The sequence below is a fragment of the Trichoderma evansii genome (genome assembly GCF_050947405.1).
Source record: "Trichoderma evansii strain SZMC 28006 chromosome Unknown GGI43scaffold_7, whole genome shotgun sequence".
Taxonomy (NCBI): Eukaryota; Fungi; Ascomycota; class Sordariomycetes; order Hypocreales; family Hypocreaceae; genus Trichoderma; species Trichoderma evansii.
The window spans coordinates 691,637-718,179 of NW_028145199.1; the positions used below are offsets into that span (position 1 = coordinate 691,637).

General features: G+C 50.7%; 12 protein-coding genes across 12 annotated transcripts; 5 read left to right on the top strand and 7 right to left on the bottom strand.

Moving 5' to 3' along the window:
• Nucleotides 1-414: 414 nt before the first annotated feature.
• Nucleotides 415-4,530, bottom strand: GGI43DRAFT_422246 (uncharacterized protein; the record flags this gene model as incomplete). Its single annotated transcript, XM_083208074.1, has 4 exons — nt 415-3,754; nt 3,834-3,963; nt 4,100-4,338; nt 4,424-4,530. The coding sequence occupies 4 exons, from the start codon at nt 4,528-4,530 to the stop codon at nt 415-417; spliced, it is 3,816 nt and encodes a 1,271-aa protein (XP_083061684.1).
• A 2,945-nt stretch (nt 4,531-7,475) lies between these two features.
• Nucleotides 7,476-9,757, top strand: GGI43DRAFT_346757 (uncharacterized protein). The gene is made up of 2 exons (XM_083202208.1): nt 7,476-9,370; nt 9,502-9,757. Exons 1-2 carry the CDS (start codon nt 7,812-7,814, stop codon nt 9,542-9,544), a joined length of 1,602 nt encoding a protein of 533 aa, XP_083061685.1. The 5' UTR covers nt 7,476-7,811; the 3' UTR covers nt 9,545-9,757.
• Nucleotides 9,758-10,277: 520 nt separating this feature from the next.
• GGI43DRAFT_346779 (HSP20-like chaperone) lies at nt 10,278-11,965 on the bottom strand. Its single transcript, XM_083202209.1, has one exon. It carries the CDS (start codon nt 11,649-11,651, stop codon nt 10,446-10,448), a length of 1,206 nt encoding a protein of 401 aa, XP_083061686.1. The 5' UTR covers nt 11,652-11,965; the 3' UTR covers nt 10,278-10,445.
• A 569-nt stretch (nt 11,966-12,534) lies between these two features.
• GGI43DRAFT_346786 (Alpha/Beta hydrolase protein) lies at nt 12,535-14,264 on the bottom strand. Its single transcript, XM_083202210.1, has 4 exons — nt 13,973-14,264; nt 13,481-13,873; nt 13,140-13,407; nt 12,535-13,069 (listed from the first exon to the last, which is right to left on the bottom strand). The coding sequence occupies exons 1-4, from the start codon at nt 14,027-14,029 to the stop codon at nt 12,789-12,791; spliced, it is 999 nt and encodes a 332-aa protein (XP_083061687.1). The 5' UTR covers nt 14,030-14,264; the 3' UTR covers nt 12,535-12,788.
• A 527-nt stretch (nt 14,265-14,791) lies between these two features.
• Nucleotides 14,792-15,523, top strand: GGI43DRAFT_346804 (copper metallochaperone COX17). Its single transcript, XM_083202212.1, has 3 exons — nt 14,792-14,920; nt 14,978-15,036; nt 15,092-15,523. Exons 1-3 carry the CDS (start codon nt 14,896-14,898, stop codon nt 15,230-15,232), a joined length of 225 nt encoding a protein of 74 aa, XP_083061688.1. The 5' UTR covers nt 14,792-14,895; the 3' UTR covers nt 15,233-15,523.
• A 154-nt stretch (nt 15,524-15,677) lies between these two features.
• On the bottom strand, nt 15,678-15,953 carry GGI43DRAFT_382819 (uncharacterized protein; the record flags this gene model as incomplete). The annotated part of the gene is made up of 2 exons (XM_083203287.1): nt 15,678-15,794; nt 15,867-15,953. 2 exons carry the CDS (start codon nt 15,951-15,953, stop codon nt 15,678-15,680), a joined length of 204 nt encoding a protein of 67 aa, XP_083061689.1.
• Nucleotides 15,954-16,250: 297 nt separating this feature from the next.
• Nucleotides 16,251-18,222, bottom strand: GGI43DRAFT_346799 (chaperonin-containing T-complex subunit CCT4). Its single transcript, XM_083202211.1, has 4 exons — nt 18,035-18,222; nt 17,926-17,977; nt 17,213-17,868; nt 16,251-17,148 (listed from the first exon to the last, which is right to left on the bottom strand). Exons 1-4 carry the CDS (start codon nt 18,083-18,085, stop codon nt 16,306-16,308), a joined length of 1,602 nt encoding a protein of 533 aa, XP_083061690.1. The 5' UTR covers nt 18,086-18,222; the 3' UTR covers nt 16,251-16,305.
• Nucleotides 18,223-18,396: 174 nt separating this feature from the next.
• Nucleotides 18,397-20,460, top strand: GGI43DRAFT_346842 (proteasome regulatory particle base subunit RPT1). Its single transcript, XM_083202213.1, has 4 exons — nt 18,397-18,569; nt 18,622-18,713; nt 18,775-18,889; nt 18,944-20,460. Exons 1-4 carry the CDS (start codon nt 18,567-18,569, stop codon nt 20,054-20,056), a joined length of 1,323 nt encoding a protein of 440 aa, XP_083061691.1. The 5' UTR covers nt 18,397-18,566; the 3' UTR covers nt 20,057-20,460.
• GGI43DRAFT_402383 (uncharacterized protein) lies at nt 20,405-21,943 on the bottom strand. The gene has a single exon (XM_083205683.1). The coding sequence runs from the start codon at nt 21,587-21,589 to the stop codon at nt 20,864-20,866; it is 726 nt and encodes a 241-aa protein (XP_083061692.1). The 5' UTR covers nt 21,590-21,943; the 3' UTR covers nt 20,405-20,863.
• A 156-nt stretch (nt 21,944-22,099) lies between these two features.
• On the top strand, nt 22,100-22,487 carry GGI43DRAFT_402384 (uncharacterized protein). The gene has a single exon (XM_083205684.1). The coding sequence runs from the start codon at nt 22,125-22,127 to the stop codon at nt 22,380-22,382; it is 258 nt and encodes an 85-aa protein (XP_083061693.1). The 5' UTR covers nt 22,100-22,124; the 3' UTR covers nt 22,383-22,487.
• On the bottom strand, nt 22,467-24,210 carry GGI43DRAFT_402386 (ubiquinol--cytochrome-c reductase catalytic subunit CYT1). The gene is made up of 4 exons (XM_083205685.1): nt 24,018-24,210; nt 23,679-23,830; nt 23,480-23,542; nt 22,467-23,403 (listed from the first exon to the last, which is right to left on the bottom strand). The coding sequence occupies exons 1-4, from the start codon at nt 24,090-24,092 to the stop codon at nt 22,731-22,733; spliced, it is 963 nt and encodes a 320-aa protein (XP_083061694.1). The 5' UTR covers nt 24,093-24,210; the 3' UTR covers nt 22,467-22,730.
• Nucleotides 24,211-24,577: 367 nt separating this feature from the next.
• On the top strand, nt 24,578-26,162 carry GGI43DRAFT_346909 (GTPase-activating protein RNA1). The gene is made up of 2 exons (XM_083202215.1): nt 24,578-24,850; nt 24,913-26,162. The coding sequence occupies exons 1-2, from the start codon at nt 24,659-24,661 to the stop codon at nt 25,984-25,986; spliced, it is 1,266 nt and encodes a 421-aa protein (XP_083061695.1). The 5' UTR covers nt 24,578-24,658; the 3' UTR covers nt 25,987-26,162.
• The last annotated feature ends 381 nt before the right edge of the window (nt 26,163-26,543 follow it).

Consider the following 26,543-nt stretch of genomic DNA (forward strand, 5'->3'; position numbering starts at 1 on the left):
AGGAAGACAGAGAGAGAAAGAGAAAAAAAGATGCCGACACATGCCAACCAAGAACCACCTTTTTGTGTCGCGTCCTTTTTTTCCACGTCAACTCCCCCACACACCGCCAGCTCAGCTCGCTTCGCTTCGCTCCTCTTTGAATCCTTTACGCCACGCTATGGAAAAAGACAAATAATAGAAATTACTTGAGAAAATGAAAAGAAACACGAGTGGCGTGCTATATATGTGAGCCGAGGTGAAGCAAAGAGGTTTTTTTGTTTTTTGAAATTGAGTGGCTTCATATAAATAAGCATTCGACACGCAATGTTACAGAAGAAGCAAATAAACACGCAAAATAACGGACAATCCGATTCCAATTCCTTTTTAAAAGTTTGATACCACAATCTTATGAATATGCCATCAAATATTGTTGATTCAAAATCGCCACCTGGGCTTAAGATCTTTCGGCTCGGGAGGGTTGTCGCTATACTTGCGAGAAGTAAATCGGCTGAATATGGGAAGGGGGCTTGATCCACGGGTTGAATCTGGCCTTCTTGGCATTGGCAGTAGGCTGGCCCGACGAGACGTAGACAACGAGCTGTTGGGGCGGAGGTTTTGGGTATCCAAGTTCAAGGTTGAAACAGTGGGCTGTGCGTTGGAACGACGAGATGGTGTTTGTTTGGCCAGAGAAGATTGCGAATAAGGTCCGGGAGAGGTGAGACGGTCACGGAATGAAAGTCGGGAATTGCCTGTCCTAGACCAAGATCTGGGAAATGACTCTGACATAGGGGACTCTGAGCCGGCTCGTGTGAGAGAGCCTCGGGGGGTGGGCAGCTTGGAGGTAGATAGCGGCGTAAGAGCCGACGTCGATCTAATGGGCGCAGGCGTTCTGTGCCCCATGGTGGAGGCAGGTCGTAGAGTCGAGGCGGATGCTGAAGGGGGATAGTAGGAGAGTCTAGATGGAGTCTTCTTGCCAAGTCTCGAGACAGGGGCAGGCAATGACGAGTCCCTCCGGCTAGAGGAGGAGGACATGATGCTAGAAGAGCTTGCATTGGGGGATCGAAGTTGATTTACGCCCTGTTTCCGTGCAGGCGTGCGTGGGTCACGGCCATAGCCTGGCATGACCACAGACGAAGGGGGTGAGCTCCCTGGAGTTTCTATGCCGCTGCCATTGGTGGACCTGTCGTTAGAGAGCATGCTGGAGATGGAATCTCGTAGTTGCTGGCTCTTTCTCTCTGCGTAGATATCCTCGAGAATGGCATCCATGTCTCCCATATCAAGCTTCAGCGACTCCCATCGCGTTTGCATTTCTGCATGGAGACGCAAGATTTCGCCATTGACAGTCAAACGATCTTTGACACCTTTGTCAATAATAGACAAAACTCGGCCAATGGCGGGACCATAATGCGTCTTCTTGGCCTCGTAGCTCTCAATCTTTTTGGCGATGGAAGGCTGGTTTGTCAAATGCATGCCAGATTCGATAGCTTCCCTTAGCTTCATCAAAGACCGCTCCACAGATTCGTGCATCTTCTGGGCCTGTCGTCCTGCACCGCGGAAGACAATGACCCATCTATCCTCCCCAAGCTCTTTACGAAGAGACTCCGCATCCTTCTCAAGCTTCTTGTAGCTCGCATCTAGGCCGTCGTGTCGCATATCCAACTCTTCACATGCGGTAGGAAATGCATGCTTCGCTCTTTGTTCGAAGACTGACAATCGCATGGGCAGAAAGTCCAGGGATGCTCTCAAAGGCTGCATCCTAGCAAAAAGGGCGAGCAGGCTAGAATCATCTTGAGACATGGCTGTATTTCCTGGTGTGTTGGGAGTAAGCGGCAACGCAAGACTGAGGCGCGGCGGCTGCAGCCGCGCGGCGGAGAGGGGGTTGTCTTCAACAATAGTCTCCAAATCCCCAATGTCGACATTGTCGCCATTTGCGGCAACGGCAAGGCTCTTGTGCCGACGCTCTTCCATCTCAAAGACGAGCCGCGAAAGTTCATCCATCTCAGTCTGTATATCACCCAGTACGCTATTCCATAGTTCTTCCCATTCCATGGCAATTTCCACTTGGTTTCGCACACTCTGTAGAGTTCGCTTTATCCGAGCCCATTCATCTGCAATCGCCTCCATCTGAGTGACAGCTCGTCTGAGATCGTCGGTTGACGCGTCAGCAATATCAGGCCGGTTTTGCAGCTCATCGATGGCGTTGACATAGGCGTTGATGAGATGCTCGAAACGACTAATGGCGTTCTCAACTTCTTCCAAGCCCTCACGGCCACCAGCAGCAGCCCACTCTACGTCATCTTCACTATCCAGTCCGGCAACGACTTCCAAAGCCTTGGAAATCCAGCTGCGAATCTGTTCGGCAGCATTGATAAGAGCTTTGGAGGCCACTGGTGCCGTTGGGATTGCTGAAACCTTGCTAGAGAGTGCATCGGCATCAGGAATACCGAGCATGGTTAACTGAGCTAGCTGATTAGCAAACGACACTCGTGAGAGAGTGTATATTGACCCAGGTCGGTTGTGGCTCGGCGTAAAGTATGAGTTCATGTCTGGCGTGAAATCATCATTGAAGTTGATTATTTCGGGAGGCGCTGTTTCTACAAGTGGCGATTCCTTGGGCGGTGGAGTTGGAGGGGATGGGGAATATGCGGGGGAATAAGAAAGAGAATTTGAAGGCGAGTGTGAAGGAGAAGCGGCAGGAGGCGAGGAAGGCAAAGGCGGATATTCTTTGGGAGAAGGCGGACGCGTAATTCTTTCAAGGTGTTCGCGTCGAGTATCCAGAGTGACCTTGGTTCCATTACCGTTTAAGTGATCGGGCAACCGATACTTTTGCGTGTCCATGGCGAGGGATTTGGCGAGGGCTTCCTCGAGGGATTCCGGTTCTTGGATATCAGGCAGGTCAGGTAGCTGATAGGAATCAGCGATAGGAGACATGGATACGTCCGACTGGCTCATTGATCTACTATGCGGAGGAGGGGGGCCAGTGCCTTTCCAGGGACGGCCGCGGCGAGAGATGACAGCGGTGACGGATCCCGCTTGGTGTTTCTCGTCGAGCTGGCGCAGCTGTTCTTCGTCAAGTCGACCGATGGAATCGATGTGCTGCTTTTCGATGGCTGCTCGCTTGGCTGCTGCTTCAAGGCCCAGAGCCTTTAGGCGAGCAGCAAGACCAGGCGATGTCTTTCGAAATGCGGCAACCAGGACTTCATGCGACGGCTCGGCTTCCAGAAGAGTGTTGCTTCGGCTGCGGTATCTGCTGGAAGTGGTGCTAGTGGTAGGGCTCAAAGTAAGGTCAGCAGCATCGACTGGAATCGCGTCGTAGCAGATGCTACTGTTGCCGTTATTCCCCTGGTTGATGCTTTCAGACTTGTTATTGCTGTTAGTGTTGCTGTTATCGATACTTGCGCTGCCGTTCGTCCTCGGTGTTGACAGATCTGCAGTCCCTCTGTTATGTGAGGGGGTGGATGCGACCGTAGCGAGAAGCGTGGTGGTAGCTGCAGCTGAAGCCGAAGCTGGAGCTGGAGCTGATTCTGAAGCTGGAGCAGCGTAAGGGGTGGCGGGCGACTGAGCGGTTTGGTCGGTTTGATCAGTGAATTTTTCCAAGTTTATGTCCCGCTCGCCTGCATCATGGTCGCTTGGCTGCTGCTCAAGGTCGCGGTTCGGACTCAGACCCACGTCAGCGTCTGTTGAGCTCTCGTTGGCTGGATTCGAATCGCGGTCTGGGCTGCCACTGGCGACCACGGCAGCAGAATGGCTGGTGGTCATGGGCCACAGGTGATCGCTGGGGGGGTTCAGTTGAACCCGCCCGCCCACAGGATCGTAGGGAACTCAATGTTGCTGCGGCGTAACAAGCGGCGCACTAGTGGAGGGTCCAGGTGCCTTTCAGTGGACGGCGGCCCTGAACGGCGCCTGCTGGCTGTGCAGCGGCGCAGTGGGTGTGAGGGGCAAGTATTGACGGATAAGTGTTGACTGCACGTACGTAGGGGTCGGCTCGAGATTGGTTACCGAAGCCGCCACCCGTGAGGCGTCCAGTGTTGCTGATAAGCCCGTTGTTGCTGTCCTATCGCGGTGCTCGTTTGGAATGAATTTTTTTCCTGTCTCGCGACGACCCAATCAAGACGCGCACTCTGCTGAAAAATCCCGACGGTGCCGCCGTTGCTGCCAGCCCAAGTGAAGACTGCACGAGTGGGCTGGTGTGTGCAGATGCACAGTAGGGTTCGTTGGATGCCTGCGCAGGCCGCGTTGCTGGAGACCCAACTTTTCGCTGCGCTGACCAGGAGACTGGGCGAAAGAGCGGATTCTACCCGCAGACGATGCGGTGCTGGTGGAGAGCGCTGCAAAGAGACGGCAGCTCGCAGGAGACAGCTATCAGCGGTGATGACGGTAGTACAAGTAAAGCGTAGATGAGGCTCGGTCGTCGACGGATTATGCGGCCGCCGGCTCGTCGAACTGACGAGCGCGCAGTCGCAAAGCTTGGTGTTTGTAGTCGTCGATAGGGATTAACCTGGGTTCTGGCGGTGATCTCCTGGAAGAAGGCTCGCGATGGGCCTTGGCCATGAGCTGGCTGAATCAAGTAAGGCCCGCGTGCCGGGGTTGTTCGACTCCCAGGCTGGCCGGAGTCTGGGTCAGGTGAAAATAGTCGAGTACAGCAAGAAGTCGGCAGAAGAAGAGAGAGCGGAGGCGGCGACCACGAAAGCCAAAATGGGAGACTGGATGAATAGCCCAAGCCCAGATTCCTTGAGTGATGTGTTATGGTGAATCAAAAAAAGGGGGCTGAAGGAGAGGGAAACTCTGGTCAGGAGGGGTGCAAGAGAAAGAAGCGTGGGATCGCAGCTCAAGTTAATTAACGGGAGCTGCTCGTTCCTGAGCTAAGAGGGAGAGAACGATCTACTGTACTACAAAAGGTACCCTCATCTCCCTCTGGGGGTACTTGGTACTTTGGGGCCTTTGGCCTCTCTCCAATCTTGATGCACCAAACGAACCTGCACATTTATTGGTAGCCAGATGAATGGATGCGGCATGGGGTCCCGTATAACTAACGGGACAATCAAATAAGAAAGATATTTTTAAAAGTCCGTGGGCTCGACAAATGAGATCCTGGCGAAGATGCTCTCTGTGTGCCTTACAAGTGGACAGCCCTGGATATGTACCTTGCTGTGAAGGCCGAGGTACCTTGCTAGTACTAGCCTATACCTGAGGTATGGAGCGTATTACTGGAAATGGTATCTGTATTATGGCAGCTGCCTATCGAAGGGACTTATACTCCGTTGGTGGGTGGTATTTGCGCCGGTTGAGAGCCCGCAGATGGATAGATAAACGGCCAGATGTGACACGTTTGACACGTGTGAGAGCGATGCGGCCTAATGCATTGGTGGTAGAAGATGCCACCTTTCAGCGCGCCTAATGAATAGCACTGGCTGAGACAAAGCATGGGATGAAGCAAGGGCGAGAGGTGACGGAATGGTGATGGGACGGATTTGGGCTAGGTTGCCGGCTAGGCAATAACTGGCGTGCTGCAAATTGCTTTGTTGGGGACCAGTTCCAGCAGCGGCACGCGCTAATGCTGCCACTGCCGTCCTCCACAGCACAGCTCCCTACAGCACTGCACTGCAGCGTGCAGCTTCGGCGCTCCGTTGCACTGAATGTGCGCTAGCATTAGAGCCATGTCGGACTAATTAGCGCATCCCCACCGCTGACACGGGAGCTTCCACAGCACTTCCACAGGCATCCCGCTTCTGGCAGCTTCAAACCACTTGAAACGCTGTGAAATCTCCACGGCTCCATGCTGTCCGGCCCGCCTCCACCAGGGCGTCCTGCAGCCATTTTCTGCATTATCAACCTGGCAACATTAGCTCGCCGTCCGATATACCCAGACACTTGCGATGATTTCTTAATTCCATGCTGGGGTCACGAGGGCTCTCGGATGGCAGAAAGCGCGGGTGAAACAATGAAGATACTTAGTACTACTAGACGGAGCAGCTACTAAATATGGCCGTTGGCTGTCATTTTACTTTGCCGAGCTCATGGTGGTAGGTAGTAGCCCGGTATCTGGTTGGTAGCTAGCCCCGAGGCAAATTACCTTGGTCCATATAATTGGATGGCCAATCTCTCTGCTCGTACATGATGCGACGCGACGGCCCGCGCTATTCGTCGGTGGCTACTAGACCTACGACCTAAGGTACCGGGAACAGTGGAAGCAGCTCGCTTTCCAGCATCCATGAAAGCAGCTATTCTTGGCGTCTACGCGCTGGCTTATGATGCAATAGCAATACGAAAGAAATGTACTTCGCAATAAGTACGGGCATACAGGGTGGTATCATCAGCCTTTGGGCATCGACAGGCAGCTAATGAAAAGTGACAGGCAGCCAAACCGGGAGTTGGGTCGAGGTCGTTGTACGGCACTCGCAGTACGTACCTAAAAGAGGCTTGCGCTCTGAAACCTTGACGGCACAAGTCAGAGCTCCTCTGTATAATCTATCTACTACAACTACAACCACAGCTGGCTTATACTCCATTGGTGCTCCATCCAGCTTCGTGCTTTGAGATCTTTTCTTACCCGACTCGGACACAGCCGTCTCTTCTGTTCAGTTCTGGCCGACTCTGTGGAGATAAAATTATGCAAAGCACGTTGTCCTGGGATATGATACCAGCGGCAAGGACCCGTGGGAATCGCGATGACAGCGAGAGAAGTGATCCGTCACTTTTGCCTGGGGCGCACATGGGCTTTACCTGGTTGTTGGCAGTACGAGTAGTGCAAGTAAGCCAGTGGGAACTACCTCGCAGGCCTGGGGTCCTGGCAATGAGTTTTCCCAGCCATGGGCCATGATCAAATCGGCGACAGCTGCGAGTACGAAGCATCCGGTGATATCATCAATTACCAACCAACCAACCAAACCTGTATCTGCGCACTCGCTACCGGTTCCAAACATGAAGCGCCGAGATTGTGCTGTGCCCGTGTCCAGTAGACCAGGCGGTTGAGGCGCTGGAGGCGCTGCCGGCGCTGTGGGTGCTGTGACATTATTCAAGCGCAACGCCACGATAGCGGCAAACTTCAACGTGTGCGCTCTCGGACTTGGCGAGGCGGCCAATTTGCGTCCCAAGCACGCTGGGCGGAGATGGACGGAGTACCTAATACCACCTTCCAATGCACTAATTAATGTAAGCATCGATCATAGCTCGACGGGCTGCGTGAACCGGCGCACGCCAAAAACCACACACCAAAAAAAGGCTGTTTCAAGTCGTTGCCCCCCGGACAACACCAAAACACGCAACGCAATTTCCCATCTCCACGTCTCCTCCCACCAACTATGTTTGGCGGCCAAAGCCACAGCCCCTGAGTCCGCTGCCTCGGATCTTCAGCACCAGACCAAGCAGCCCTACCGTTTTGCTCTCTGTCACTCTTTTTGCTCAGTCTCTTTCGTCCACTGCCGCTTGTGCCTAGTATCCACCACGCTATTGCTGACCTGACTGCTTTGTAAATGGCAGCTACCTAGTAGCCATTTTGCCGTTACTTCAAACTGTTATATCCTCCCCCAGTCCGTGGTGCACGCGACTTGTCCAAGCTGCAGCAGGCCCGCCGGCTTAAGTGAACCGTCTTCAATTCTGTATTCTCTTCGCCCGGCAGTTCTCGCTTCTCCTTCGACAACCACTCTGCTCTTTCTTGGAGCCGCAAAGGAGACAAAGAACAAGGATCCGCTTCCCCTCTCCTAGAAGCAAGCACCAGCACCGGCTCCAGAGAGACACACGCAGGACTTCTCCAACTTGAACTCCGCAAATCTCTGCTTCTCTCTTGCTACTACTACTGCTTGTATTCTGTCTTTGCTTCTGCTTCCTCCACCATGTCTGCCGAAACCGAGAATCGCCCGTACTCTCCCGATGCGGCACCATCGCAAGCTATTGGCGCAAAGCCTGAGCCCGCCCGCGCTCTCTCGGCGGCTTCCACCGCATCCCAAGGCTCCAGCACCGATGCCAACTCTCGAGACTCGCTAGGCAGTGAGCTGTCCTCTCGCATGTCCAACTCCTCTCGCATGTCCACAATGTCGATGCAGTCCATCTCCGGGAGGTCGTCTTCCAGGACCCGGCGCCGGGGCTTCATGCGCCCTCTGGGCACTGACTTTGCGAAAAGCGCCATGTCCCGCGAGAGCGTGATGAACTTGGGCAGTATTGCACACCTGCAGTATTACTTTGCCCGAACTGGGCTGCTTGATGGCAAAGGCGGACAACTAGCTCGTAAGAAGCAGCCACGAGCGACACTGGATCTGGCAGTCTTGGAGGGCACAGCGCCCATGATGGCATCTACACCCACGACTGCGGGATTCGACGTAGACCCCTCTTTCATGTCCATGGGCAGCAGCCCAGATATCTCTGGACAAGGGTTCATCACCGACAATGTCATGGAATCTCCCACGGGACTGGGCGAGATGGACGACTTTTCCGACGACTTCGAGGAGGACCCTGACGTTCTCCCGCCCACAGTCAGCACATACAACCACCGGCAAAAGGTCCTTCCCAAACCCCCAACGGTAGCAGAGCTAAAGGCAGAGCTAGAGACCTCGTTGCAAGATGCTCTCAAGGTCCTAAAGGAAGTAAAGGACCGGAGAGCAGGATCATATCATGTACCCAGCAATGCGCCTCAGTATTCCAACATGCCCGAAGAAAATACTCAGACCTGGTACGAGCTACAGGGTATGAATGTCCTCGACTTCGTGACCTTGGCCATCCGCGCCGCCAAGAATTACTACACAGCCCACGAACTGCCTGACCGGCTGGACTCCATCAAGTCGGAAAAACGGATCCGGGCAGATCTTTTGGGCGTAATGGAGGTGCTGAAGCAGATGGCCACCAGAAACTTCCAGGACGGCATGAAGAACGAAGAGGTTGACACCATAATTGCTTGGATCGAGAGTGTTTTTGACATCCTCAAGAAGGAGGCCGCTATCGAAGCAACGGAACAGGCCGAGCGACAGGGCTGGTCGTGGATGACGGGTGATTGGAAAGGCAAAGAGCTGGAGCGTGAACGACAATTCCTTATTTCCATGGACCCCGACGATGAACCGCTGCCCGAGTGGACGCCGGCTTCCAGCGCCGCTGAACAACCGACGCCGTTTCTAGAGGCCATGCAAAACGGACTTAGACTCGTGAGGCTGCACAACGCCGCAGTCAAGAAATCCAGGAGGCGATTCGGAGCGATCCCAACCTTCCACGTCGACACGCAGAAGCCATACCGGAGCGCCGACAACCTCCGATACTGGGCCAAGGCTGCCGAGCTGCGCTTCGAATGCAACATCTCCATCGACGCCCTGGGCATTGTGTACAACAATGGCCCCCAAGTCTGGTTAGATTTTGAAGCTGCCATCCTGAAGTGGTGTGCGCATGTGAGGGAAGAAATCATAAACGAGTTGGTCTAAGACCCTTGTACTTGCTTTTTGCACCTTCCTCTTTTTTTTTTTTTTTTTTTTTTGAATTACTTTGTTTTAATAACCGTTTTAATACGTGCATCTGCTCATACACTTGTTATTAATACAGCAGAAAAAAAGCCTTTTCGCTCCTTGACGAATTCACGTTTCGATAAACAGACATTTGACTGGAGACTTCTTTTTTAATACTTTTTTTCTGCTGGAACATATGGCCTTTCGCTATCTTGGCCTACAACTTTTTTTTCCTTGCCTTTTCTTTTTGGATTACTATTGATTCTTTCAGGACATATACATACAGATACATCGAGACAGAGGGACCGGTTTTCTCTCACTGAGACAAAGATTGACGCTATATTACTACTACAAAGACATGCTTTTTTTTTTTACCCGTTCCCTCTCTCTCTTAAATTTCGATCTCTAATTTCTTTATATCTTCTTCATACTTCTTTCAGCCTGTCGACTTTGCATCGCTGGCGAGGTTTCTTCATTTTTCTTACAACTTCTTTTTAACCCTTCTTACCTGGCCCAACAGATTTTCTTTTCTCTTCTTTATGTATTCTTACTATATCATACACCATTTTTATTTTGTCGATTGGGTCGAAAGGAAGGAAAAAATTAAAACAAAAAATACAAACATCAACAGAATGCTGTACAAATATATATATGGATGGATGGATGGAAGGGAGGAACTGAATAGCGCGACAAGCCTGGCCTCAATGCTATATGTCAACATATAAATACCCCCGTGGCGTGAGCGCAGGCGCAGGCGCAGAGAAGGATATTTTTCGATAACGGTGAGGTGGACAGAATGGTAGACAGAGAATGAATAAAATTGGTTATTCACGGTGATATTACTTTGCTACATGTGTGATTTACTTTATAAGACCATTTAATGTAGACGAAGGCGAAGCCAATTTTTTGGTATATTTGTTTTGCTAATATTATCCTCCAAACCCAAAGAACGCCCTAAATACTACACTACCTAATTAAAACAGAAAAGAAAACAAGGTCCGAGTTATCTTCAAAATTAAAGAACCAAAAGATATCATCCATAGTTTACTCAATATCCACCTTTCGCACCTCCATCCACTCCTTCTCCACCTTGGGCACCGTCACAATCAAGACTCCCTCCTCCATCTTGGCCGTGATGCCAGATCCATCCACCTCCACGTCCTGATCCTCCTCTGCTACTCCCGCGGGAGGCAGCTTGACCTCCTTCTCGAAGACGCCGACTCTGCGCTCCCGGACTGTTGTAAGTGTCTGCAGGAAAGCTTCGTCACCGGGGCGGTGGACGACGCCGGCGATGCGGAGGGTGCGGGACTGTGGGTTCCAAGTTACACCAATATCCTCCTTCTTGGCGCCTGGGAGGGCGGTGTGGAGGATAAAAGCGGTGGGAGCGTTGAAGATGTCAATGGGTGGTGTAAAAGTATCGTTGTCGTTGGCCTCGTCAGATTGCTGCTGGGGGGCGCTCCTGTCACCAGGACGGTAGTACCGCCCAGCTTGGTCGCGCAAGTTCTGGAAGAAAGGGTGGTCCATAAAGCCACGCATCATGCCGGGGAAGTCAAATGGAGGGCCTGGGGGAGGGGGAGGGCCTCCGGGACCGTGAGCGCCGGGGCCGTGAGCACCGGGACCACCTCCGAAGGGGCCCCCAAAGCCTCGGCGCCATCCGCCGCGACGGCCTCCACAGCGGCCTCGACCACCGTGGCTGTGAGAGTGAGCATGACCATGACCCCAACCGCCGCGGCCATGAGGGCCACCACGTCTGCCTCGGCGGCCAGAAGGGTCTTCAGAGGAATAGAAGGGAGGGGGGACACCTTCGTGGCCATGGTCCTCGCCGTCACTTTCCGAGGGAGTAACTTCAGCTGGATCGGGGAATTCCTCTCCCTCCTGTACGGTATCTGGAGAGGCATCGTGATTGCCCTTCTCATTCTCAGCCTCTCTGGCAGCGGGATTCGCCTGCGCATTTCCCGTATTCACATTGTCGCTGTAAGCCTGCGGATAGTCATGGTAATGAGGCGAACGGTTGCGTCTGCCGCGTCCACCACGTCCAGCCCAATCGGCCTCATCAGGAAAGTCGTTTGGGCCGAAAGGAAAGGCTCCGTGAGGAGGAGGAGGCGGGTGTGGACCGCCGAATGGGAAAGGCGGCGGCGCTGTGTTGGTGTGATCTACACCGGCGCCTGGCTGGCGAGGAGGGCCATTGGGGTTGAGAGCGCCGTAGAAGGAATGGAAAATATCCCAGGGGTTGTCATAATGGGGTGCCATGATGATGGAGTTGTGTTGTTTGAAGCAAGTTGTAAAAGAAACAATGTAGGGAAGATGTGTATACCTAGGTATATTATACTGTTGAGTGTATAAGGTAAAGTTAAGCACGTCAGAATTATCTCGCGGTTATCATCCAACTTTATATATCAATCTAGGATACACAATGGCAACAGACTAAAACGCAAGACTAAAGCCGCGTAACCCATCAATGACTGTTTTAGGCAGTCATTCAGCCAGCTCAGCGAACCACGTACGCCGTCGTCGATACCCAACGAAGCGGAGAGAAACAGGAGAGCGGCAAATTAAGCAAGTGCGCGTACAGTATGGAAGCCTTTAGCCCAACTAAAACTACCTACCTAGTAACTCAGCAGTTTACTTGACAAGTCTGTAAGAAATGATACAAGAAGATGGTGTGACGAAGACACGCGTCACCCAGTGAGAAGCTGCGTGGCAAATGCCCCAGAAAGCTACAGCTTAGCACTAAAACTGAAAGCTTGTGGAGGGAAACACGCACTACGGGAGTTGGTTCCGGGCCCGAGGCGTGCCCGAGTCGGACGGTCGGTGAGCGGTGGCGCCGTTGTGGACGTGCGGCTGGGTGGGTGCCTGAAGGGGGGGATTAATCTTTCTTTTTAGGGGATTTTGAGTTGTGAATTGGCATGTGAAATTTGTTGGTTTAATGTATATGTTTGATGGCTTGATTTGGTCTGGTGATTTCTGCAACTGTCAAAGTGTGTCTTATAAGTATAGGCGTGCTGTTCATTGGGCATGCTATTGCTTGTCTGCAACACAACGTGATCATGACCTGATATTTATTGAAAAAAAAAAAAAAAAAAAAAATACTGGTTTGAGGCGATCTTAAATATGACGTAGCTTAATAACAAAATCTTTAAAAAAGCGACGGTAAATTTGTTATCCGCAGTCATCAATTGCTTCTACATAGGGTAGGTACACAAACGTGTATGCGAATATGCCAACGCTGATGCTTGTATACAAATTGATATAATACACAAATAACAAGAAAGATAATGAATGCAACGAAACAATTGAATGGAGATGGTCTGTTAAACAGATTGTTCACCCTATCTTCACTCCCACAGCCAGCGCCCATGTCCATTTACACGCTACATGCCCATCTCCTTACTTACTCAACAGCCACTTGAATCCCTCTTCCGAATCCTGAGTGTGCTTCTCGGTAATCTTCAAATCTGGGAACATCGCCCAAAACGCATGCGGCATTCCAGGGTAGATATCCCTCTTGGTAGGCACCCCGTCATCCTGGAAAACTTGCTCCATAACCAAGCCGCTGTCACGGACGGCGTCGAATCCACAAATTTGGAAATACGTCTTGGGAATGCCCTTGTGAGTGGGAAACGCTAATGGGAATGCCTTTGGGCTCAGCGGATCAGATTGATAGGATTCTGTTTAAGAAAGGAAATTGAAGATTTAGTAGGGTATTCTGGTACTGATGGAAGAGGTTAAACAACTTACTCCAGATAAAATCGACCGATAAGGCAGATAACACTGGTGCATCAGCATTCTGCTCAAGGCTGATGAATCGATCCTTGTACTTGTCAGGAACAGTTTCATGATTCACGCCTCCTGGCATCGCCGCATATACTCCGGTCAAAGGAGGGGATAGCTTGTCGTTCACATATAGATGGGCTGCGATAATAGCCATCTCACCTCCTGAGCTTTCACCTCCTACCAGAAACCCCTTCTCCGGATCGATACCCAGAGATTTTACGTTTTCGGCAGTCTGACAGATTGTACAATCATCGTTAGCACAGAGTGAACGTTATTTAACCTAAATGTCCAGCATTTCTTCTCACCCATTTGAGAGCGTCAAAGGCATCGTCAATTGCCGCCGGAAACACATGCTCAGGGGCAAGTCGATAGTCGACATCCACTACAATTCCTCCAAGCTTTGCAAACAGCGCACAGAGCCAAGTCTCTGTGTCCAAGTCTCCAACTGTGAAGCCTCCTCCGTGGAACACAACAAGTCCTGGTCGTCCCTCAGAGGAGTCACCCTTGGGCTTGTAGACGCGGCCACCAACGCTGCGATTGTCTCTCACAGGGATGCTAATGTCCTCTTGGGTGTATAGGAGAGTGGCCAGGTCAACTTTTGGAGCTGCGTCCTTCGCGGCTTGCAGCATAGCACGAACTTGGGGAATATCGGTGATTGTGCCCCAAGGGGTTAAAAGGGCCGACCCCGAGTTGAAAATCTTCATACAGCCATATCAGCTATTAGTTTTTTCTTGAATAATATGTGAACCAAATTTTTTGTGTTCAAAACATAGAGGGAAGAAGAAAATAAGACCTACAGGCTCAAACTCGGGATTTACTTTGCTCAAGGCGCGAATCTCTTCAATGGTAAGCATTTCGGCTGAATATAATAAACAATTGTTATTGTAGAAAAGTGAATTGGTAAAGTGTTTTTATTTGTTGCGAGCGTATTTGAGAATAGCCATAAATCAAGACACACGAGTCTACTTATAAGAACAAAAAATTATTTGAATGCCTTCTCCATGATCTACTATTTCACCAGCTCCTACCTATTTCCTATTCGTGGGTTCAATAAAAATCAATCTCGCAGTTTGTATTCCCGATCGGGAAACATTTAGAGGGAAAATGTCTCAAGCCGGGCTCCAAACCAGGCACTAGCCGTCGAGATAATGCGTCTGGTGCTACTAATTTCGGGGATAATAGCTCCTGGCGTGAGCAGAACCCATCTGCAACAAAAAACCGTTAAGTCACTGCCCGGAGCTAAGATCGGGATCCGTGTACGGTAACTGATGCGCTGAGAATACAGGGGTTCGCCGGGAGTGGAGACCGGAATCTGCACGGCTATATCACGCTGTTACTGTAGTTGTCAGCTCGTGAGGCATTCTGTATTCAATAGCATCCAGCCTTATTATTAGACAGAAATTAGTAACAGGGAGCTATAATGGGGAGCTTAGGTACAAACGAAGAAACCCGTCATGAAAAATACTAGCTACAAAGAGACAGGCAGATGACGTCAGCGGAAAACTTGCTCAAGTGCGCCAACATTCCGCGACTGCACGTGAGATTCTAGCGCTATGATTGGCCCAATTGACTGCTTAGAAATGCAAATGCGATTCTGGCGTGACCCATTTCGACATTCATCGCCATACCTCGAGAGAGCAAATAAAAAAGAATAGGATGAAACAGACCTCGCTGTTATAGAACACATACACATTCCATTGCGCTACGACCAACGAGCACCATGGACGCCAAACCTGCTACTTTCTGTACGTCAATTTGCTTCCAATTTTTATCTGCGCAAAGCTAATTGTCATATAAAAAAGCCCTGGCCTCTGCGCCTGTTGCCTCTCCCGCAAAGTCCGAGAGTGCTTCCAAGCCCAAGGTCAGTTTTGCTTTATTTTTGGCATGGAGAACATCCAGTACTAATATTAGAGCAGCCTTGCTGCGTATGCAAGGAGGAGAAGGCGAAGCGTGACGAGTGCATGCTCTTCTCAACGGCCAAAAACCCTGCTGCCGACTGCCTATCCCTCGTCGACCAATACAAGAGCTGCATGCAGGGCTTCGGTTTCAGCGTATAATTTCGGAGGTTTCAGCTTGGTGTAGGACTATGTACATTATGAACATCTAGACTATCAAAAGTACGGCGCTCAATTCTTCTCCACTCTTGTTCAACGATTCGATCACTTCGTCAAATGCGATGCAAGCATGGGCTGTGCCGAGATTATGATACGATTGCCGCTGTTGGGTGGATGCAGGGCCTTGTTCATGACCCATTCCGATGGGTGATCACCTTCTCTAAAGCTGTTGCTGCATCTATTTCTCTCCCTTCATACCCAGCCAGCATCATGTCTTCTAATTCGCCCACCATTCTCTGCGCATTGGTTACTATTGCCACCATCTGAGTTTCAATATTCTCCCTTCTATCTGTTAACCGGGCTATCTCTGTACAACAGTATTGCCGCCTCTCTTCGCTACACACAAGGAGTTAGCCTGGCTCGGGACGTAGGATGAATACATGCTTCTTTACCGTTGGCGATGCAAGTCTTCTTGCCAAGCAATGACCTTTGCTCGTAGTTCCGCAAGGGCAGCATCAAAGTCGGTCGTCACTGCCTTGATATTCTCATCTCGATCTTTTTTAAGCTGCCTTATATCAGTTTTTTTTTTCCTTCTCTCGTTTATTTAGCAATGAGATGGGAGTGTCTATCGACATACTCTGAGAATTCGCGTTTGCGCCTCCAAAGCAGCGTCGCCTGGATCAGAAGAGTCGCTGGAGCGAGCACGAGTATTCTTTCTTGGCATTGCGCGAACCGATTGAAAACTTCTTTTTGGAAAGAGAGAAAATATGTGATTAAATGTTATCGTGAGGGATTGAATATGAAGAAATTAATTGGGCTGGACGTGATTCGTTTCGAGAAAGCTATCGTAGATAATCAAGTATCGATTAGAAGGAAGGCACGAGCTACGAGACTGCGCACTTTAGGAAGGGGCACGTTCAGATCCAGGCACCAAGTTATTGATGCATCTATTAGTCGACTCAATTGATTAAATTTTTTAGAGGAAACCATTATACAGAGTTATGGCAAGACATAGATTTGCATCTTTAAATTCAAATATTATCTTACAGCATCCTGCTAGAAAGCTGACTTTTTATCTACCTTGACAAAGCAATATCGTCTATTCTCAAAATCATCTTCACTGTCTCGGCCGCCAGCTCAATAGCGCTTGTGCTGACCAAGAGTGGCTGCAATACGTTCTCCTTGGAGATGTTGGTGTTGACTCCTCCAGATTTGATGCTGACACCAGCGTTCTTCTCTCCCATCTCGTGTCGATGTCTCAGGTCAGTGACGACCTTGATACTGTTCAGACCGGCGTTCTCAGCCAGAGTTGTGGGAATGACCTCCATGGCATCCGCAAAGGCCTTCCAGCAGATGGCTTCGGTACCTGTCAGGCTGCGAGCCTGCTTAGACAGCTGAGCCGCAATCTCAATCTCAGGAGCACCACCACCAGCAATCAAAGCCTTCTTCTTGACAAGACATCGAAGCACGCAAAGAGCGTCGTGAAGACTTCGCTCTGCTTCCGCCAGAATAAGTGAGTTGGCACCGCGCACGACTACAGACACGGTCTTGCCAGTAGCCTTGGCCCCGGTCACCTTGACCATACGTGATCCTGATGATTGAACTTCCTCAACGAGATCTGCAGATCCAAGCTTGTCCTCAGTGAAGGAGTCGATATCCGCAATAGGCTTGCAGCCAGTAGACTTGCAGATAAACTCGACCTCGTCTCGCTCGATGTCCTTGATGGCCATGATGCCGAGCTTGGCCAGGAAGTGTAGGGAAAGGTCGTTGACGGCGTCTCGAAGGATAGACTTCTGGATCAAGAGCACGTTGCACTTGGCCTTCTTGATCTTCTTGGCCATGTTCAAAAGGTACAGTCGCTCCTCCTTGACAATCTTGTCCATCTGGCGGTAATCGTTGACTTGGATCGTGTTTTCCATCTTTGCGGCAACATTTAGTACAGATTCTCGATAGTATGATAGTAGGATAACTGTGTAGACTTACATCAGGCTTAGGGGGGCTGAGCTGGAACTGGATAAGACCAATACGAGCCTTCTCCATTCTGAAGGGACCACCAGCGTTCTTCAGGACTGGCTGTGTAAGGACCAGACCGTCGACCAGCTCACTGTCCTCAATCGTTCCTCCTACTCTTCTGATGATACGAATGTTGTTAAGGTCCACATTCTCAGCAGTCTTGACATCGATCGTCTTAGTAATGGCGTTGACAGCCATGGGGCCGAGGAGGTTCGAGTACTGAGAAACAATCTTGGATGACAGAGATGTGTTGGCAGCCTGGAGAAGGGAAGCGTTGTCGGATAGTGAGATGGGCTGGGACATCTCGTGTAGAACTTCGACGGCGGCGGCGGATGCTCTTTGGAAGGACTCGGAAATGACTGAGGGGTGGATGCCCTTGGACAGCAATCGGTCAGCGGCACCGAGAAGGCTGCCGCAGATGACAACGACGGAAGTTGTTCCATCACCAGCCTCGACATCTTGGGCTCCTGACAGGTTAACCAGCATCTTTGCTGTCGGGTGCATGACCGACATGCTCTTGAGCATTGTGTTTCCGTCATTGGTAATGATTGTTTCCCCCTTTCCGCTTCGGATCATCTTGTCCATGCCTCGAGGGCCGAGAGATGTTCGGATCGCATCGGCGACAGCTAAATTCGTATTAGCAAATTAAAACGCTCCATCATGATTCGATCGAATAGACAAACCTCTGGCAGCGACAATGTTGGACGACCGCACCGCCATGGGCTTCTCCTTGTCCTGTTCCATGGTTAGCGGGGCAGCTCAGGAGCTCGACGTGCAGCTTTGGGCTTTTACCTTGAAGGCGGCATTGTTGGTGTTGCCGCTTGAAACAGCCGGTGCAGACATTTTGGAGATTCTGGTTTACTTCCTGTTCAATGCAAAAACAATCTCCGAAAAGCCTAGATCACGGCGAGCTTTGTAAGGAAGCAAGATCGCGGTTCTGGTAGCCTGGTTGACATCCCACCTTGTCTGCCCTACTCCGCCATGTCAGTAACGGAAATTTTGGAGTCGGCGCCAGAGATAATCCATGTTCCGGCGGTACCTCCCCCCTGCCCAGCAGCTGCTATTGGCCCAAAACAGACTAGCGTAGCAGGGTCCCAGCGACAGGCTCCAATGCGCTGAGCTCAAGGCAACTGAGATTACGGAATGCTTCTATGACCTTCATCAGCCATCATATCCAACGCGCATCACCACCAGCGAAACACTCCCCACCTCATACTGACCACACGATTGCTCTGGTCTAGCTCGTACCAAGTCAAATTCATTCTTCCGTCAGCCCCGAACTCATATTTTCTACGGACATTGTGTCCAGTTTGCAGATCCCACCATGGTAAGCAAGCCAGCTAGGCTCAATCAATGCTGGTCATTACTAACTGCCCAAGCCTTCTGCAACCGGCCAAAATTGGGAGAAGTACTCGAAGAGATTCGCCGACGATGAGGTAGAAGAAAAGAAGATTACCCCTCTCACAGATGAGTACGGCTTGTCTCCCGTTAGCATGCTGCTTGGAGCTGGGAGGAGACTAATCCAAAGCTAGGGATATCCAAGTTCTCAAGACATACGGCGCTGCCCCATATGCGTCGTCCATCTCAAAGCTCGAGAAGCAGATCAAGGAGAAGCAACAGAGTGTAGACGAGAAGATTGGCATCAAAGTATGAGAAGCAACGGCTATGATGGATCTGTACTTGTCTAATGCATTGCTATAGGAATCCGACACCGGTCTCGCACCACCGCACTTATGGGACGTCGCCGCCGACCGGCAACGAATGTCAGAAGAGCAGCCTTTCCAGGTGGCACGATGCACAAAGATTATCGCCGACGAGAAGGGAGACGAGTCCAAGAGCAAGTACGTTATTAACGTCAAACAAATAGCAAAGTTCGTCGTTCAGCTTGGCGACCGCGTCAGTCCTACGGATATCGAGGAGGGTATGCGAGTTGGTGTGGACCGAAATAAGTACCAGATTATGTTGCCGCTGCCTCCGAAAATCGATGCCAGCGTCACCATGATGACCGTTGAGGAGAAGCCAGACGTTACCTACGGCGATGTTGGTGGCTGCAAAGAGCAGGTTGAGAAGCTACGAGAAGTCGTCGAGATGCCCTTGCTCTCGCCGGAGAGATTCTCAAACCTTGGTATCGACCCCCCCAAGGGTGCCCTGCTCTACGGCCCACCCGGAACTGGCAAGACTCTCTGCGCCAGAGCCGTTGCAAACAGAACAGATGCTACCTTTATTCGAGTTATTGGTAGTGAGCTTGTTCAGAAGTACGTTGGTGAGGGCGCTAGAATGGTTCGAGAACTGTTCGAGATGGCCCGGACAAAGAAGGCCTGCATCATCTTCTTCGACGAAATCGATGCTGTCGGTGGTGCTCGATTCGATGATGGTGCCGGTGGTGATAATGAGGTTCAGCGAACCATGTTGGAGCTCATTACCCAACTGGACGGCTTCAATGCCCGAGGAAACATCAAGGTCATGTTCGCCACCAACAGACCTTCAACACTAGACCCTGCTTTGATGCGACCTGGACGAATTGACCGCAAGATTGAGTTTTCGCTTCCGGATCTTGAGGGCCGTGCCAACATTCTGCGAATCCACGCCAAGAGTATGTCCGTCGAGCGAGACATCAGATGGGAGCTCATCTCTCGTCTTTGCCCGAACGCTACTGGTGCTGAACTGAGGAGTGTATGTACCGAGGCCGGTATGTTCGCCATCCGAGCACGAAGAAAGGTGGCGTCAGAGAAGGATTTCTTGGATGCGGTAGACAAGGTTATCAAGGGCAACCTCAAGTTCAACTCAACAGCGACGTACATGCAATACAACTAAATAGGCTTTCTTTTAATATTATTGATGTATGAATATGGGCAAACCTCGGGCGGTGGGGTGTGGTGATGCATCCTTAATCTTTCTTGCTCCATAAAGGGAATATAAACTGGCGTTTACGAGCGGTTATAACCTGCTGGTTCTGCAAAGATCAAGAATGATGTGATGACATTTACTGACATGAATCCATTTAATTTACACATTGCCTATCCATTTAGCTTATAGTAGACCTTGGACGTTTTGGTGCTGGGGGGGATATCATGGTGAAGCTTTCGCCCATATGACAGCTGCTATCGCGTACTTATTGCCCAGCAAATTTCATGTATCTATTTCGCTTTGGTGAATTATATATATAACAATCAAATCCAACCACACGCCTAGAAAGGTTATACAAACAGTTCTCCTTGCCTAACTCTTCCTATTCCATTAAGTGGCTGTCAAAGCACATTTTGTATACTATGCCGCGCCCCAGCCCTGCAGGTAAAATACGTGACATGTAAGTGAAGAATCAGACATTAAATATGGCTGATATATAAAATTAAAATGCTAAAGGTGAAAAAAAGAAATGTGAACCGCAAAAAATGAAAGCCCATGCTGCTCTCCTACCTAGTGGTATCTACCTAGCCCATTGTTGTTACCCATTCTTCCAAAATCCTAAATCCTGATCCCAATGATTGCAAAATAAAGAAAACAAATTCAGTGCGCTATGTAGTAATAAATGCCGTTATAAATCATGACGAGGTAATGTTTTCCGTTCTCGTATTGTTGTTGGTTTGATATTGTGGATGTTGTGGCGTTATATGCTCTTTTTCATGCGGTATCCATATTGGATAGACAGCCCAGGCAGACGACTTCGCCCTCGGCGCCCTCTTCAACACAGCAACGGCTGCATATCATAGCGTGATGAACGCTGCTGTTGGCAGAACCTCTGCTGGATGTGTCTTGTCGTTCATTATCATTATGTTGTGGCGCGTGAATATTCGTAGCTCCAGACATCTCGTATTCGTCTTCGTCCATGTGAAAGGATCGCTCGATGCCTTCATTCTCTTTGGGAAGAGGCGTGTTTTTATCGTCATGTAGGTTCTTCTGGCGCCGGCATTCACGAATGCAGACGAAACAAGTTTGTTCTTGGCACGACTGGCATCGAGCGAACGAGTCGAGGTCGGATTTCTTGGTCGGCCTTCGGTGGCAAACGTGGCACGGCATGATAACTAGACCGCCAATCTTCATGGGGCCCTTGTAGGCATTGCTATCATGGGCGTTTTGTGATGTCGTTACTAGTAGTTCGCGAGAAGTGGTTCGCCGATGTGAATGCGTCTCGCCATCATCGTGAATCGTTCTGAATCGTTTTGTTGGGGGCAACGTCTTGCGCGCCGATATGCCATCCGCGGTGCTGTCCAGCCCTGCCTGTTGGTTCAAGACGTGAAAGACCGCGGCGCTGGAGCCGGGATGCGAAAATCGGAGGGATTCACTTCCGTCGTGATCCCATTTGCGTTTTGTCGTCGCACGATGGACATCGTCGCCAACATAGGGCATGATTGGATGCGAAATCAGTTTTGCTTTGGCCTGCCAGGAGCGCTGCAGCAGCTGATGCTACTACAGTTGTAAGGGAGACGGCCACTCCAATGAAGGTGATGACAGGAAGACCGGTAGTGATTGATGTGCTCGGTAGAAAAGAATATCTCGTAGGTTAACGGCAGAAAAGTCGCAAAAGCGGTTATCGGAGAGGATTGCGCCGGGTGACGAGTTGTAATCACCGCGTCTCTGGAGAAGAGAAATGAAAATGGCTCAAGGTAGAAGGAATGTCTAGGTTAAAAAGAGATGCTGTACTTTTTGCCCCCAGTCAATTTTTGGATCTGAACGTCCCTGTTGATCCAGCTTAATCACCGGGTGAATTTCGATCGAGGTGACGGGCTGGGGCGATTTTATTGGAGGTTTGCATTTATATGGGGCGTAGTCAGCTGGGGAGGATTCTCGATGCAGATAGTCCTCTAGTAAGCTGCAATTTAAATCATACCTTGTTGCAGTAGTGATTATTATTTTTAATTACAGAATCCTTTTTTGTTAAATCATGAGCTTTACTTTAATACATTTTCTCTTTACAGTTATTTGCCCAAGCATAGACACGCTGGTTACTTCGTCCCTGATAGACGAGTTTCTCTATTACACCCTGGCCAAGACTGATTTGCTTATCTCTGCTGCTCAATATGGAAAAGGAAAAAGAACGTGCCTCGGACAGTCAATTAAATCAAAGACAAGGGATAAATGTTGTTCTGCCATCGGCTGGATACACAACTTTTTACCGGCGACTCGTGAATTTGACCCCTGAGAATATGCTACTGGAATTCATATATAAATGCAGCACGTCACTTGTCTTAGATTCAAATTGATAGATAGATGACATTCAAATCGTTTCATAATCAGTAAAGTCGCCCGACCATGGTATATCTCACATACTCGACTCAACAGATAATATAAAACTAGTATTGAAACGACATCTGAATTTTTTTCTTTAAAGCTCTAAGGTAGCCAACCCAGCCACAAACATACATACATGCATCACGTCTTGTCAGAAACGACCAATCCATTTTATCCGCCTCCGCCAGCACAAAAGAGCTTTCTTTTCTAAGGAGGAAACTAGTAGTATACACAGGCACACAGGGAATTATATCCTCCTTCATCGGCGGACCTTGGTCTCCGCGGGAGGGTCGTAGGTAAGCTTTCTGGACTTCAGCCAGGCCCACTTGTATCGCTTAACCCAGACGCTGAGAGCCCACAGAGCCGAAGTGGCAACCAGAACCTTCATACCCATCTTCTTGCGGTCGTCCATCTCAGGCTCAGCAGCCCAGTTGAGGAACTCGACAACATCCTTGGCCATCTGGGAGGTGGAGGCAGGGGTGCCATCCTCGTACTCGACGAGGCCGTCGTACAGAACACGAGCCATAGCAATACCGGTACCAGGGAAGTAAGGGTTGAAGTTCATGCCGGGGGCAACGGTGACACCAGCAGGAGCCTCCTCGGGGTAACCGGTCAACAAGCTGAAGATGTAGTCACAGCCACCGTGGCGGGCCTTGACGATCAAGCTCAGATCCGGGGGAAGAGCACCGTTGTTGGCAAATCGAGCAGCCTCATCGTTCTTGTAGGGAGCAGGCATGTAGTCGGCCAGCTTTCCGGGTCGCATGGGGATCTCGCCCTGCTCATCGGGCTCATCGGGATACTCGTTCTCCTCAGCCAAAGCCTTGGCCTCGTCGACAGTCAGGACGGTACCGACGAGAGTTCGGTAGGGGACTCGAGAGAGGGAGTGGCAGCTGGCGCAGACCTCACGGTAGACCTGGAAACCACGACGAAGACTATATTAAAAAGTCGGATGTGAGCAATCGAGCCTGCCAAAATAGCCAATTCTTGGAAACAAAGGTTTTATCTTACGCCTGGTGGTCGAAGGTCTTGAAGAACTGCTCGTGAACCCAAGGGTAGTGAGTGGCATGGAGACTGTAGTAACATACGTTAGCAATTGGTCGTTCAGACAAGAGCAAGCCGTGGAAGTATTTTTATGCCGCATCGGGCACATATGGCCGTCGCCGTGATGAGAAGCACTGATATCCAGGAAGGGGGAGAAGTCACATACCCCTCCTCAGCAGGGGCCGAAGCAAAGGCCACGGGTCCATAGAGATGGTAGTACCAGGCCAGAGAACCGGCGGCGAGGGTGGTGGAAGCAATAGCGGCGATGTTGAGGCGCGCGGGAGAAGCTTCGGCACCAGAGCTTGTTGAAGCAGCACGCTAGAAGACAGGTCAGCTCCAGCATTCCCAAAAATGATCCAACAAGTCCCCAGTGCAATTGAAATGCTCCCAGCTCGACGGCCTGCAGTTATTGTGGCAGCTGCTCAGCCCTCGGCAGGGCCTCCAGCGAGTCGTGGGGAGCAACATCATAGATTTTCGAGCTTGTGGCAGGCTTCGGGCCACCCACCTTGGAGACGTTCACGGCGGCATTTCGAAGCCCATTGAGGGTGCGCGCCGGGCGCAAACACGACCTTGCCAGCATAATTGGCAAGCTGTACCGAAGCCGCAGGGGGTGAGCCGCAATCAAAAGTGAGGACGGCGATGTATCGATCTCGGGTCGGGACGTTCAAAAGGGCTCAGCGGGAGAAGTTGATAGAGAAAATCCATCGTTCCGAAATGGGCCGACGCTGATTGGCCAAAGTCACGTGCGCATGGGATGTTTGCTCGGAATGGTGGGGAGCAGAGAAGCCGCCCGGAATGCGTGGGTGCAGCTATTTTTCAGCAGCACGCCAGCTGGGCGACAGCTGTCCGCCAGGTGGCAGCCTTCGCTAATGCGCACTGGCCTAACCCGCACTCCACCCCCTGTAGCGAGTTTCATCCAGCCTTATCTGCTGCAGGTTGCCAGGCAAACCAGGCACTTTCTCCGTGCCCCGCCCCCACCATAGTCAAAACAATCCGTCAATCATTTCGCACCCCGATACGAAGCCTCACCAAAAAAATCTACCAGCAGGGCTCGCAGCCTCGATCTTGCTTCTTGCACTTCCCGCTTTTTTTATCTGTTAGACAACATCATACGTATTAGCTTTCGAATTCACGCTCGCCTGCAAAATGGCCGCCTCCAAGATCTTTACCCTCGAGGGCAAGGGACTCAAGCTCGACACCGCCGAAGACATCGAGCCTCACCTCGCCCCCCTTCGCGCGCTGGATGACGTTGAAGAGGTGCGCTTCTGGGGCAACACGCTCGGCGTTGGCGCTTGCAAGCGTCTTGGTGAAGTCCTGTCCACCAAGAAGAGCCTGAAGGTATGCGCCCTCTCGAAGATCGCCCCTTATTTGTTTAGTACCGTGAGAACTAACGACTCCAGTCCGCCAACTTCGCCGACCTCTTCACCGGCCGACTGTTGAACGAGATTCCAGCTGGCATTTCCGCCATCCTCACCGCTGTCCTGAACCACCCCAACCTCACTACCGTCAACCTGAACGACAATGCCTTCGGCCTCAACACCCAAGCCCCGCTTGTGGCTTTTCTTTCATCCCACGTGCCCCTTCAGCACCTGTATCTAAACAACAACGGTCTCGGTCCCCACGCCGGTATCCTTGTCGCCGATGCGCTCTCAGAACTCCACGCTAAGAAGGAGGCGGCCCGCAAGGAGGGCAAGGAGGTGCCTTACCTCGAGACAGTCATTTGTGGCCGAAACCGACTTGAGAACGGCAGTATGGCCGCTTGGGCCAAGGCCTACAGCCTCCACAACAAGATTAAGGAGATTAAGATGGTGCAGAATGGAATTCGACAAGAGGGAATCTCTCGCCTGCTCAGCGAGGGTCTCAACCACGCTAGCGAGCTCAAGATTCTTGACCTGCAGGACAACACCTTCACCATCATGGGAGCCAGGGCTCTCGCCAAGGTTGTTCCCACTTGGGCGGATCTTCAGGAGCTCGGTGTTGGCGACTCTTTGTTGAGTGCCAAGGGCAGTTTGCTGCTGGCTGATGCCCTGTCACAGGGAAAGAATAAGAAGCTGGAGACCCTGCGGCTGCAGTACAACGACATCAAGGCCGAGGGTGTCAAGCGGCTGGCCAGATCTGCAAAGTCCGCTCTCCCTGCGCTACGACGTATCGAGCTTAACGGCAACAAGTTTACCGAGGATGACGAATCCATCCTCAGCCTTCAGGAACTCCTCGAGGAGCGAAAAGAGAAATTTGCCGGAGATATTGTCATTGAAGATGAGTGGGGTGTTGACAGCCTCAGCGATCTCGAAGAAGAGGAAAGTGAAGAGGAGGAGGAGAGTGAGGAGGAGGAGGAGGAAGAGGAAGAGGAAGTCAAGGAAAAGGCCGAGAAGCTCATCAAGGATGCCGAAGCGGCTCAGAAGCAGCCCGTTGCTCAGCGCAAGGACGAGGACGTGGACGATCTGGCATCGAAGTTACAGAAGACTCAGCTATAATTTTGTTACGAGTTTTCTTCTCTTGTTCTCGTTATTCTTGGTTCCCTCTCCTGCTTTCCCTTTTTTCCCCCACACAAGTTGGCTTATTAGACGTTTCATTTCACACACAATACTCGCACTCGCACTCCTGCACATAGCACTCTTGACACACTTCACAAAAGGTTGTTTCTTTCACTACTTTACTCAATGAAAAAAAGTCGATACCCCCTTAGAAGTCGGTAGTTTTTCATGGTCTCATGCATATGTAAAATAATCCAGTTAGAGGAGAATGTTACCTATGTATCGTCTAGTCATCTCCGTCATCTACGTCTAGCACAAGTACACAACACGATAATAGTATAAGCGCCCTAGTTAGGAAATCACAGCACTAGATACATGTACACATATCACAACACGTATGTAGTTCCACCGTAAGTGTGGTAAAATAATATATATATTGAAAGCTTCTTTAAATATTGGCACTATTTCTGGCATATATAATCGTTTCGTGGCAGCATGGCCTCTACGAATGGATAATGGCAAGGTCCAAAGAGGGGTAAGGAGAAAGGAGCAAGGAG

What these genes read in the sequence shown, in the direction of transcription:
- GGI43DRAFT_346757 (XM_083202208.1), top strand. Translation starts at nt 7,812, where the DNA reads ATGTCTGCCGAAACCGAGAATCGCCCGTACTCTCCCGATGCGGCACCA. An exon ending in AGGGAAGAAATCATAAACGA is followed by an intron (nt 9,371 to 9,501) that starts GTTGGTCTAAGA and finishes TTAATACAGCAG; the next exon opens with AAAAAAAGCCTTTTCGCTCC.
- GGI43DRAFT_346779 (XM_083202209.1), bottom strand. Translation starts at nt 11,651, where the DNA reads ATGGCACCCCATTATGACAACCCCTGGGATATTTTCCATTCCTTCTAC.
- GGI43DRAFT_346786 (XM_083202210.1), bottom strand. Translation starts at nt 14,029, where the DNA reads ATGCTTACCATTGAAGAGATTCGCGCCTTGAGCAAAGTAAATCCCGAG. An exon ending in TAAATCCCGAGTTTGAGCCT is followed by an intron (nt 13,874 to 13,972) that starts GTAGGTCTTATT and finishes GGCTGTATGAAG; the next exon opens with ATTTTCAACTCGGGGTCGGC. An exon ending in ATCGGTCGATTTTATCTGGA is followed by an intron (nt 13,070 to 13,139) that starts GTAAGTTGTTTA and finishes TTTCTTAAACAG; the next exon opens with AATCCTATCAATCTGATCCG.
- GGI43DRAFT_346804 (XM_083202212.1), top strand. Translation starts at nt 14,896, where the DNA reads ATGGACGCCAAACCTGCTACTTTCT. An exon ending in CGCCAAACCTGCTACTTTCT is followed by an intron (nt 14,921 to 14,977) that starts GTACGTCAATTT and finishes CATATAAAAAAG; the next exon opens with CCCTGGCCTCTGCGCCTGTT. An exon ending in AGAGTGCTTCCAAGCCCAAG is followed by an intron (nt 15,037 to 15,091) that starts GTCAGTTTTGCT and finishes ATATTAGAGCAG; the next exon opens with CCTTGCTGCGTATGCAAGGA.
- GGI43DRAFT_346799 (XM_083202211.1), bottom strand. Translation starts at nt 18,085, where the DNA reads ATGTCTGCACCGGCTGTTTCAAGCGGCAACACCAACAATGCCGCCTTC. An exon ending in CAACATTGTCGCTGCCAGAG is followed by an intron (nt 17,869 to 17,925) that starts GTTTGTCTATTC and finishes ATACGAATTTAG; the next exon opens with CTGTCGCCGATGCGATCCGA. An exon ending in TCAGCCCCCCTAAGCCTGAT is followed by an intron (nt 17,149 to 17,212) that starts GTAAGTCTACAC and finishes GTTGCCGCAAAG; the next exon opens with ATGGAAAACACGATCCAAGT.
- GGI43DRAFT_346842 (XM_083202213.1), top strand. An exon ending in ATTACCCCTCTCACAGATGA is followed by an intron (nt 18,714 to 18,774) that starts GTACGGCTTGTC and finishes ATCCAAAGCTAG; the next exon opens with GGATATCCAAGTTCTCAAGA. An exon ending in ACGAGAAGATTGGCATCAAA is followed by an intron (nt 18,890 to 18,943) that starts GTATGAGAAGCA and finishes GCATTGCTATAG; the next exon opens with GAATCCGACACCGGTCTCGC.
- GGI43DRAFT_402383 (XM_083205683.1), bottom strand. Translation starts at nt 21,589, where the DNA reads ATGCCCTATGTTGGCGACGATGTCCATCGTGCGACGACAAAACGCAAA.
- GGI43DRAFT_402384 (XM_083205684.1), top strand. Translation starts at nt 22,125, where the DNA reads ATGAGCTTTACTTTAATACATTTTCTCTTTACAGTTATTTGCCCAAGC.
- GGI43DRAFT_402386 (XM_083205685.1), bottom strand. Translation starts at nt 24,092, where the DNA reads ATGCTGGCAAGGTCGTGTTTGCGCCCGGCGCGCACCCTCAATGGGCTT. An exon ending in CCGCCGTGAACGTCTCCAAG is followed by an intron (nt 23,831 to 24,017) that starts GTGGGTGGCCCG and finishes CCTGTCTTCTAG; the next exon opens with CGTGCTGCTTCAACAAGCTC. An exon ending in TCGGCCCCTGCTGAGGAGGG is followed by an intron (nt 23,543 to 23,678) that starts GTATGTGACTTC and finishes ATGTTACTACAG; the next exon opens with TCTCCATGCCACTCACTACC.
- GGI43DRAFT_346909 (XM_083202215.1), top strand. Translation starts at nt 24,659, where the DNA reads ATGGCCGCCTCCAAGATCTTTACCCTCGAGGGCAAGGGACTCAAGCTC. An exon ending in CCACCAAGAAGAGCCTGAAG is followed by an intron (nt 24,851 to 24,912) that starts GTATGCGCCCTC and finishes TAACGACTCCAG; the next exon opens with TCCGCCAACTTCGCCGACCT.